This window comes from Chaetodon trifascialis, chromosome 20 (assembly GCF_039877785.1).
Source record: "Chaetodon trifascialis isolate fChaTrf1 chromosome 20, fChaTrf1.hap1, whole genome shotgun sequence".
In the NCBI taxonomy this organism is placed as follows: Eukaryota; Metazoa; Chordata; class Actinopteri; order Chaetodontiformes; family Chaetodontidae; genus Chaetodon; species Chaetodon trifascialis.
This window is the reverse complement of record NC_092075.1, coordinates 20,239,590-20,251,613: the sequence shown is the minus strand read 5'-3', so window position 1 is coordinate 20,251,613 and position 12,024 is coordinate 20,239,590. Positions and strand designations below refer to the sequence as shown.

The 12,024-nt window shown below is 41.0% G+C and overlaps 2 protein-coding genes across 4 annotated transcripts in view; one reads left to right on the top strand and one right to left on the bottom strand.

The window, feature by feature from the left end:
* The window catches only part of nrg1 (neuregulin 1), a 38,243-nt gene extending 31,202 nt beyond the window's left edge, over positions 1-7,041 (bottom strand). Inside the window, exon 1 of one of the 3 annotated variants that reach the window (XM_070989062.1) lies at positions 5,666-7,041. In XM_070989062.1, the coding sequence (XP_070845163.1) occupies positions 5,666-6,371 (706 nt within the window). In that variant the 5' untranslated portion in view covers positions 6,372-7,041. The remainder of the gene's footprint in view (positions 1-5,665) is intronic. The other 2 variants (XM_070989060.1, XM_070989061.1) reach the window with 2 other exon arrangements.
* The window catches only part of pomk (protein O-mannose kinase), a 175,528-nt gene that overhangs the window by 58,384 nt on the left and 105,120 nt on the right, over positions 1-12,024 (top strand). The window lies entirely within an intron of this gene.

Genomic DNA, 12,024 nt, shown 5'->3' with positions numbered 1-12,024 from the left:
AGAAGAAGAAGAAGAAGAATCACTTAATATTCATATTGGTTGACATATGACTGCAGACTTTAGGGCTTGACTACCAGCTGGATTACAGTACGTAGTAATTTGACATCATCATCCTGTCGATAAACTATTTATTTGTTTAATCATATTCCTCACTTTTTTCTTTTAATTGGTGCCCAAAATCTTGTAAGTGTGTCCTACTTGACATGAAGTGCAGACGTCTGTGGAAGGGAGTGACATCACCATCACAGGGGAATCCTCACAGAGATAAAGCTCAGCCCAGCCTCCTTTTACAGCCTCTTGTCGGAAATTCGATTGTAAATGGGTGATACTAATAATTTGTTAGAATTATTCATATGCTGTTTTACAAACAGAGTGTTTTACATTTTGCTTCTCATTCACCCACAGTCTCACATCATTGTCTGTGGACCTACCATGCACTGCCCTAAACAGTAAGGCAGTAATTCAAACAGGGGCAAATCCCTGCAGAAGAAAGTAATTCCTGATTAGAAAAAGATATTATTTATCAGAGCTATATTAGGTTTGTCTAGACAAAGGCGGGGCTGGGCTCATACTTTATGACAGGAGCGGTTAAAGGATTAAACAACAGGAGTGGTTAGAGGATTAAACAACAGAACCGTACATGTAATCACAACTGAAATTCTGATACTTCAGAGTCAAATAAGATTAGAAGGACAAAATACTTCTGTGTTGCTCTTTTGACATCTGCAAGACAACATTTAAACACTATGTGCTCTAAAAAGACTTTTGCACTAAAGGCAGCTGCTTAAATACGAAGATACGTTCCTGAGACCACATACAACAGGACTGAATATTAATCACTGATAAGTCCCAATAATGTCCATAAGCTCATAACAAGTATCTTGATTTCTTTATTATCTAGATTAGAAATTCCTGTCACCAGTACGGTATCTAAATTACAATACAAATGAAATTTAACTAAAGACGAAAACACTGGCTAGTTTTGGTCTTCTTCCATCATAAAGCAGATGTGACCCTGAATTCCAGTAGATAAGGAAAAATCCCCAAATTCTGCAGCTGAAAACTGATGAATGCATCGGTAACTGAAACCAAAAGCTCAGGTCAGCGAAACAAAAACTGCACATCCACTGCAGTCCAGCACTCATCAGATCAAGCCAAATTCCACTAATGACAGGGTTACATGACCTCTGAAGACCAAAACAGTTTGGTGACCTGTTTCAACAGGGTTTCAAGTTGGTATATAGACTCAGTGGCGAGGCTGGGCCCACCTAGCTACAACTAACACAGGCCTGCAATAAAAACTACCTTCATGAGGGTTATAATGGTCATGAGCTGTTTTGGTGGGGACTCATCTGTACGATCATTTTGGAGGATGTAGTTTGCGATGGAGGGCATATGCATATTAATTAGTTTATATGATTTATAAATAGGGTTGAAAGCTTGGATGATTCCAAGGGCCCTGAGCTAACAGGGACCCTCAAAAATATTACATGAACACAGAACAGTAATTACTGGAAGAACATTTTAGGGCCCCTAACACAATACTTTAGCCTCTTAAACATTGAGAAACCAAACAATGCTGTGTTTGTCTATTCTTTGGGCTAAAATCATCCAGGTAATTCAGTCGTGTAGTTCAGGCCCACCTAGCTGCGCTCACAAGTCAGGAATGGTGGAAACCAGCTGACAGTCTGTCTCGCTCTGTGTGCAGAGCACCATCTACACAGAATGTCAAACCAAAATCAAGCTGCCAGAAACGAAAAGGGAGGAGGAAAAGAGCTGAAAGGGAGAATGAAGGGTAAGAAAACCGACACAGCCACGTTAGCAAGCCATCCCGGCTTAATGTTAATGCCAGTCACGAGATAGCTACCGATTTTGCCTAATACACTCTAACAATCAACATTATCCACTTACGACTTTCTTACAGTCATTACATTTTGTTTAGTTAGCCAAAATTTAATCAATGCTTTAATAAATAATCAGTTATTGAGCAGTAAGCAGATGCAGCTCCAGTGAAGCCACCATCAGTCCTCCCTAGTCCTCCCCAGCTCTCGGTTGACGGAGAAGAGGGTGAGCAGTATTTCATTGATAGAAGCTAACTAGTTTTAGCCAGAGCTTTCCATGGAGCTGATGAGGGAAAATGCCATTCTGCGGGGTAAAAGTTAAACTTGCCATTACTTCTCCCAGAGCAGAATTTGAAGCCAAAGTGAAAGGTGGACTCGATAATCACATTTGTTTGCACCAGGTTTGTGGCTAGCAACAATGACTGATAAGGAGAGGGGACAGTTGTTAAACGTGCAGTGCAGAAGGTTTGTCTCCACCTGATGGTGCTGTAGTGTACACCATGGCTGCGCTCGCTCCCTCCTTCACCCGTGGCAAACCAATCGTTTCTGGATGACGTAAAATGTATCACTACCAATGTGCCAATGTCACTACAGACACCAGAAACTTAAAAACTCCTGAGATCTGTCTGCCAGAGATAGGCTTAATCAGCTCTGTGTGAAGTCGTTTTGTGATCCGTTTTCTCATGGGAGGGGATGTATACACCCGTTCACTGTCTACAAGTTAATGGGGCCACTTCATGTTTTAGCTAATGTGAATGGCATATAATCGATTCTCATTTTCATATAGCGTGACACACATGCATGTTGAAATCAGTAACCCTGCCTCTCAGACACATTTACACCTGGTACTAAAATGTGGTCTGTATCAGGAAAACAGTTCGGACAAAATTTAGAAAAGAATTTCACAAAGTTTATATACTGAGAACACATTAAAAATACCAGACGTAAACCCAAAGCCAATGGATCATTTCTTATCTGGTTAACTTCCAGATGCTGCTCTCATTTTAGTAGCAGGTGTAATTGGGTGTCAATTGTTCTAAAAAGATTAAATCTAACTTCTGGAATGAATATTGCATTAATGATCGTAAAATGTGTTACTAGAATTCTGGCTTTGGAGTGGAACGTCTGCTGGACTGCGGTCCTTCTCATTGGAGTTACATTTGAATTGGATCATTCAGCAGCTCACAATTTAGAACCAGGCGCAACATTTAGTGCCTATATAAGAAGTGGTGTGCCCCTCATGTAGCACTGGGGAATTGTTGTGTAGGCGACCGGAGTATGTGTTGTATTACAATAGTTAAAAATTGCCCTTTTAAAAACAAAAATAATAATAACCACAGTCTTTCTCCAATCTTAAAGGTGCCACGTGGAGCAAACAAAGCTGTTGATTACATTCAGTGTGTCTCTTTGATAGGAATTACATTGATCCTTGAGGTCTAACAATTGTGTAATTTGTGAAGTGAAAATATGACACACACTTAAGAGAATAGCTCTATGGCCCTACCAGTGGTGGAAAACTCCACGGTGTAACTTTCACCAAGAGTTTTAGCCTAAAGCTAATCATATCATGCACAGTTTAATAACCATCACCACAAGATTTCCCAACATTAACCATGCCACTGCACTGCTGTCATGCATGGATAAAGAAGAGGGAAATAATGTTTGAAATGGCTGCACTGGACATCTAAACATGTTGTCATTAAACATGGTGTGGGGTTTTGTAGAATCACCCCATGTCTGGCAACCTGTCTGCCAACAGAGTTTGTTGGCCTGTAGATGGAGTAGACAGCCATCTGCTTCTTCTCTGGAACATGCTGTTGCCAAACGCTGCCTTAGACCCTCCAGCAATGAGATTCTCCACAGAGTAACGTGAAGGAAGTTCGAGGTCCTGGTATGCTTCAAATCAAAAGCCTTCTCTGAAACCCTCTCTCCATGACCACTTCTCTGCTGCCATTTGCACAGTTCATGAAAATATTTGAAAGTAGCAGGCAACAGTGTTTTTTCAAATCTGGAATTTTCTCTTTTCATTTTTTTATTTTTTTATTTTATTACATTTTATGATTTTATTGGCATATTTTGGTTCGGCACCTTACACTATCAGTAGTTGCTGGAGAGATGTCGTGACCTGTACAGCTGCCTCTGGCTCATTCTGCAGCTTTCTGTGCAGTATCATCCTCTGTTGCTGTTGCTGATATTGTAACATCACCTGCTTTAGGCTTTAGTCATCTCTTATCTGATATCTCTGTTACATCCTCTGAGTGCCTCTCATATCAATCATGGATCACTTTGCTTTTTTTTAACATCTCTCTTCATGTCCTGCTCCAGTACAGTCCTGCTCTGATGGCATGTCACTGATCAGCTGTATTTATTGATATTTTCTAATTATTTCAGGGTCTATAATATGACTACTGACGCTGCCACATTTGTTATCTTTTTGTTTGCTAATTTCTGACAGCAGCTCAAAATTGTTTTTACTCCTCGGTACCACTTTTTATGAATGAAACACCCAAAGGCAGAGCAGAAGACACAGCCATATATGGCAATTACAACTCTGGTGAACAAGCATTCCTATGAATAAGCCTCACAGGAAATTTTAAGCTAGGTTTAGGACAAGAACATAAGATGTTCTCCTGTGAGACCCATGGATCCCTCTCTGGCTTCCCACCAGCAAATCACAACCATTTGTATTTGTAGAAACACTTGACCAGGTACTGCTGCAGGGAACTTGACAATGACTATGTGCAGTAGCAGGTAAGAACTTTACCTCTGCACCATCAGTTTGATCAAATGTTTTTGAACTTTCATTTGCAGGTTACTGGTAACAAGCATTTGCCCTCTGTGCAGTTAAAGGAGTTAGTCATAGGCAGTTAAGTATTGATCATCTGTCCATGCTGTTGATTAAGAAGGTAGTATATAACTTCACTGAGGCATCGGTTGGAAACTGACCCTCAACCCACCACCATCACCTTAGATTAGCTAGCCCAGATACAGTGTAATAAATCACGGAGATGTGACTACAACAGAAACATCATGGTGGCGAGCCGCTGGCAGACAGACAGTATTGGCGGGTTGTTTTTCCCTGCGGCGGAGGAATGGAGGGGGCATCAATTAGCCTCCAGCAGGCTCTGACCTTGAAATGGAGCATAGGCAGAAAACAGGAAGTCTCCCTGTACCACAGCCGGGAGTTTCAGTTTGTGCCCTGCATCATTTATTGATTTTCACTTTTTCATATGACTGGAAATGCTCATCCACACATTTTAGGGGTCTTCCTTATTGCATGCTGCCTACCGCCTAAGACATTCGAAATAACACCATAAAGATATCCATTTATTATAGCGTGCCTAAATCATTGTGGTTTCATCTAAGGGATCATTAATACTTCAAGAAAAAGAAAAGCATGTTAGAAATTAGAGATTCACTCGCTGCAGAATGACGTACAGGCTTGAATAGAGCCTGTACGTTTCCTGCACACCTATCTGTGTAGTGATATTTCAGAGGCTTAGTCATGGGCCTCTATGCTAGACTCTGCAAGTCACAACGTGTCTGCTTTCAGGCGAAGTCCTGAAAGCAGACGCTTCCTGGCATAGTTGATGGAACACAGCAATTATGAAATCAATGATAAAACAGAAGAAAAAACATTTGGATCATTTTTATGAAAACACTTAGCTTGTTTTTACTATGATGATAATCATAGTTCAAGGTTAAGCACTCCATTTCGTATCCCCTGCCCATAATTACATCCTATATTGTGATGTTAGAAACAAAGGACATCCCTGCTGAAAAGAGAGCCCAGTGCTTTCACTGTACAAGGGTTGGGTACTTACAGAGTGTTGGGATCATGATGTCGTTTAATTCCCGTGTTGTCTGAGGGTGAGGAGTCTGCTTTGGGACAGTGGGACGTTCGGCGTTGTATTTCAGTGTAACAGAGGAATCAGACTGAGTCACTCGTGGAGACTGAGGCACATACGGCCCTCTTGTAGATTTCTCTTCCACTAAAACATCAGGACGTCCTGGAGTAATGGCATTGGTGGTGGTCAAGGAGACCGTAGACGGAGATGAATGAGGAATCGACACAGTTAGTCCCAGTGTGGGGTCAACTGATATGATGATTGGGTCCTGTCCAATGCGTTTAGGATCTAAGTGTGTGGGTGGTTCGTACTCAAAGATCTTATCCACAAAGACCCATTTGAGGCCAGCTGTGCAGAGGGCTAAGCTAAGCAGACAGGCCAGGATGGGCAGAATGCAGATTTTCTCAGAGTGCAGGCAATTGTTAATCTGTTCCATTTCTATGCACACGCAGCAGGTTCCTGGCAAGGCCACTATTCCCAAAGCCCCCAAATGCTCCCCATCATCGCCACCACCTCCCTCTGCAGTTCCCTCTGCGCCCTCCTCCCCACTCTCACCAGCTGCCTCTGTCTCCTCTGGTTTCTCCTTGGGGACTTGTCCAGTATCAACAGTAGAGCTGGTGGGGGAGGCCGATCCAGGAGGGGGAGCTGGCCCTGCAGAGAGGTCCTCCATTCCCTCAGTCATCCTTTCCAACTGCTGGATGAAGGGTCTCTGAACACTTCAACTATTAACTCAGAGCATCACACAGTGGCTGTCTGCCACCAGTCTCCACTAGTATGTTTTCCATCGTGAGGCTGCTGATTCAGAGCTGGGATTTCAGAGGGAGGTAAAAATGCTCTTCACAGTGAGTCGAACCTTGTTAGCAGTCTGGGAGGTACATAGACAGCCTTCTGCGCACAAGGGAAAGGAGTTCCTTACTCATGCTTTCTCACAGGAAACACAATCATGAGTCTATAAATAGAATCGTCAAATTTGCTGCAGGCAAAAACAAAAAAGATTGCCAGAGATTTAGATTCCTTAAATGTTCTGCATGGTCTAATGGTGAGCAGTGGTGGAAGAGTAGCGCTCACTCACCTGAGCACTTGGACAGAAGAGGCGGTGTCGATGTGACGGGCCGGCTGCAACTGCAGTAGCTGTAGTGCAGAGGACAGGACAGGCGGGCACTGCAGTGGCAGGAGGGACATGCTGTCTTGTCTTTGGAGCTCCAAGTAGCTGAAAGGCTGAATCATCAGGGAGCGGCAGGTGCCCTTCCTCTCAGTGCAGCCACAGAAACAGATGAGTAAGGGGAAAGAGAGAGAGAAAGAGAATCATAGAGAGAGGGAGGAGGAGGGGGTGGCTGCAGTAGCACAGAAGGGCAGAGAAGACGGGATACTCCCCTTTTTCTTCTCTCACCCCTCCTCTCTCAATCTTTCCTCTCCAAGTGGCGAGCAGGGCAGCCTTCCTCTCTGTCTCTCTTCCTGTCTGGTGGTGTGTCCCTGCTCTCTTTGCAGGCTGCTACCAATCCCAGCACAAAGCATCCAGCTAAGCAAGTTCCTACTTGATCCAATTAGAACGCATGTCAGCGAATCACAGGCAGGCAAACTGCTGTAGCCACCCCCTCCAGCACCACTCCCCATTGATTATGCTGATACTAAAGGGTGTGTTTTTTGTCAAGGGGAAGGAGCCAGGGAAGCAGACATCTGATCCACCCCAAGAGGATGCAGCCATTGTGTTCTACTCTTCTCAAGTATCTGCATTCATTAGTGTAATAACATAATAACACAGATGATAATGATAATGAATAAGGTAACGACAGAGTATACCAACACATGCTCATATATACTATACTACTAGATAGATAGATAGATAGATAGATAGATAGATAGATAGATAGATAGATAGATAGATAGATAGATAGATAGATAGATAGATAGATAGATAGATAGATAGATAGATAGATATGTGCGTATTTACGTATATACAGCGCTGTGCAGAAGTTTTAGACACTTTAAATGTTTCACATAAACATTTGTCTCAGACAGTTATTTTATATCTTCTGTATTATTGTGTCTTAGACTTTTACAGGTGGTGAAATATTTTACTGAGATGTTTATATGCCACTAAGGTAGGTATGTAGCCGATCATAACTTAACCTAAGGATTTTGCAGGCATATAGCCCAATGCTTAAGTGATTACACATTTGCAGCACATAGGTGCTAATGATCAACAACATACAGTAATATGTAGGTTGAATCAAAATCAGTCACTGAAACAGAAACAGCTGCGTAGGGAGAATAAAACAGAGTAACAGTCATACTAAAAATGTGTGGCTGCTGAAGACAGTTTAAACTTTCTCATACTACGGCAAGAGTTACCATAGCAACAAGACACAAGGACACAAGTCAGACATCTCGACACAGACAGGTGTTTCCAGGTGTGCTGTCCAAGCTCTTTTGCAGATAAACGCAACAAAAACATGGGAAAGCTGAGTGCAGCAGACAATAGACACATCAAGTTCACTTCTCTTTGCAATTGAAAGATGTCGATCAATGCCATCAGCTTAGAACTGGCAGACACCAGGGAGACCCTTGGACATCCATGTACAGCAAGAGGCCTGATCGGGACTGGTCCTTGTGGAAGGCTAGCAACCAAAAAACTATTCCTCCCATGTACAAAGAGAGCCCAGTGACTCACCTATACACAACAACACAAGAACTGGGGTGCAGACAATGGCAATTGGTGCTCTTCATGGATGTGTTGAAATTTTAAATATTTAGTTGTATCAGAAGACAGTTTGTTCTCTGAAGGGCAAGAAAACCTATGTCTGCAGGCAAACGTGAAGTACGGCCGGGATTCTTTGCAGGTTTGTGACTGCATTTCTGCAAATGAAGTTGGAAATTTGGTCAGAATAAGTGGTCTCCGTGATGAGAAGTACAAGCAGTACCATCAGGGAGGTGTCTGATCCATCCCAAATTCATTCTGCAAGCAAGCAAAAGTTTATCTGTATAGCACATTTAATTCCAGGTGGAAGCGCAATGTGCTGCACAGAGTGTGAGCTACCACAGAAGATGCAAACATAAAATAATTAAACAATGAAATAATACATGTGGGTTAAAAATCATTAAGAAAATAGAAAAGGCTGATAGTGATGTTTCTTGATCAGTTGGCTCAAATACAAATCATACAAATTAAACAGCAACGGGCTTAAAATTGACCCCTGAGGAACACCACGATTTAACATTTTAGGGGGGGGATTAAATTCAAAAGACAAACACTAACATTGCATCTTTTGAGGAATGAAAAAACAGTCCAGCACTGATCCAGACAAGCCAATCCACCTCTCTAGTCCCCCCGTTAAACTATCATGATCGACAGTGACAATTGCAGTAATACTACGATAGAAACTCTGCCACTTTTACTATCTACTCTTAATCATGAATAACTTTAACCAAAGCTTAACCAAAGCTGTCTCTGTACTGTGTTTGGGATGAAAGCCAGATTGGTAGAGATTTTGTGCTTTGCTGGTTGCTAGGGGGATGATTAGCTGCTTGACAACAAACCCAAACATACACACAGTCATAAAGAACTCTCCATCAATAAAAAGAGCAAGGTGTCTTGCAACAGATGGTATGACCCCAAAGAGCCCTGATCTCAACATTGAGTCTGGGATTACGTGAAGAGACAGAAGCACCTGAGACAACATAAATCCCATAAATAACCCTAACCCTAACCCTATGCTTGGATGGGGTACCTTTAAAAAATGTGATCATTTGTATCCAGCAGAATTGGCAATGTTTTTGTTTTGTTTTTTGTGTAGTTAATTGGTAAATAAATAAGCCTTCATGGAGATGGAACATCAATAATCATGGGCCTTTTTCACAGAGGGCAATGCACAGTTGTAAATAACACAATGAATGATGATTTATCTGCTTTAGGCTCCTGGTTTTGTTCAGGCTGGTTCATTGTCACACCCTCATGGCTTTCTGGAACTCTTAAATAGAATGGAACCATGCTTAATGTAATTAGTAACTCGTGCTTTTCCTACTGCCACAGGTCAGCTTGTATAAATAAAAAGATGGTTGCTGCTGGGCGCTTGTGCATTTCTTATCTTTAGTGGTGGCGTTGTCTATCTGATGTGCAGGAATAAGGTAGACATAAATAATAGAATATCAATGCTGGTCTGAGAGGAGCACAAAAACAGGGTACCTAATTGTTAAATTAACTTATTTTAAATATATTCTAAATCCCAAGAAATAACTAAAATGAATATATACACACAAATATATTTCAAATTTCTAGCATTTATTTTGGTATCTAATTTGTCAGATATAATACATTTTATACTGTGGATATTGATCACAAAACTAACACATCCTCACCAGCATGCGAGTGTGACAGAAAGCCACCAGATCAGCAATAAAACTATTATCTCCCCAACCCCCAACCACACAGTCTAATAGGCTAGCAGGACAATCCAAAGTCTTCTTGAGGAGTTGGGGCTTAAACAAGATGAAGACAGTCAGAAAGGTCAGGTCACAACCACACTGAACATTGACACTGCTGTGACCCTTTCCAATCCTCAGACAGAATTAATACCAGTAATGGTATCTGTGGGAGAGGACTTCCTGTCAGGCCCCTGAATTAGGGACCTTCATATTGATTAACTTCTCAGCAGTTTCACCCTCTTTATGTTGAGGCTGAAAAGTGACACAAGACATAAATAAATGACTGAGCATGATACATTAAAACAAAGAAAGAGTGCTTATTTTATTTTATTTTATTTTATCTAATTACTATATACTTGCACATCTGTTCATGGTCTCTGCTGGTTCTCATTGGCTGATCAGTCCAGGCTGGGAAAGGGAAAAAAAAATCCCAAAATGTCACAGTATACCTCTTCAGCTTTGTAAGCCACACTTCTATATACCACCATTATTGTTCATCACTGCAGCCAACCCAGACCGAGCAGCCAATGAGAGCCAGGAGAGATCAGGATGGTGAGGTTGTGTGACACCACCCCTCATTATCATGAAGGAGACATGGAAATGTAGAAATAAACAGGAAAATAAATGTGGGAATGAATACATTTGAAAAAAAAATAAATAAATAAATGATGATAATAAAATAAATGTGAAAGTAAACATAGAAATGAATTAATAGAGAAATGAATATATAAATAATTACTTGTAATAATTATAATTGAATAACATCCTTTATTTATTGCCCGTTAATCTATTTCCTCTTTCTTTTTTAGCATAGAGTTTTATTTATTTCTAATCTATCATGCTCATTTGCTTATTTATTCAGTTATTATTTCCTGTGTCGCTATGAAGCCTTCATATACTGTATTTAAGCGTTGCTTTGTTTAAAACCAATCACTTACCTCAAGAGCGACCAAGGCGCATGCACCAATGCTTTTCACATGCTCCAGCAGAAGGACATGGGAGCGCCGCAGCATTCATTAGTCTGAAAAATTCATGGCTTTATGGGGGTGGGCTACAAAAAGTGGAAATATGAAGGTGCACTCAGATATAAAATAAATTTCTATCTAAAGGCAGCACAAATAGAAATTTATTTTGAAGATGCATATAAAACAGTCACTGATTTGCCCTGTGCAGCACGAACTAAGATAAGATGAACGTGTTTTACTGGAGAAAAAATTGTCCTTATCCTGAGATATATACAATGACTCAGGAATGATCAGCATTCACAATGCATTTTAAACATTTAGAAGAAACTACATGCTTCAGTGTAGTGATGGGTGATTTGGGCTTTTTAGGTTCAGTCTAGACCACCAGAACAACTGCATGTCAAGTTTAACTCGTATCAGAGACATTTAGTTTAGTTCAGTATCGGAACCAAAAATCCTGTCTATCTATTGGATTTTCAGAGTTGATGTTTTAATATATTCAGGTCTGATGAAGAAACAGACTATATACCTTTCCATGAGCAACATATTTAATTGTAGCTATTGGTGGGACTATCATCCTGTGCTGGCCAATGATTTATTGTCTATACAGTATAACAGGTGTAATCACTTTTTGTTTCTGCCCTGATGAAGAGTGTGTGAGACTGAAATCAATCAGTACTTTTAACTATTACAGCTGAATAAATAGAGGCTTTTAATTTAGCTTTTGTCCTTGCTCTGCCTGAGAGTGTCTAAAGAATAGTTTCTTTTCTCTGGATGGCATTGTCTGTCAGAGCCCTTCAAGCCTTACAGATGACTGTTAAATAAGTTAACTTTATTGCTATTACAACAAATGTTGTACTTTAATATGTAGCAAACATTGGCTGGAAATACAGAGAAGTTGCTCTTCTCATTCATGGGAACTTCAGGGATGTACACACACCAAAGAGT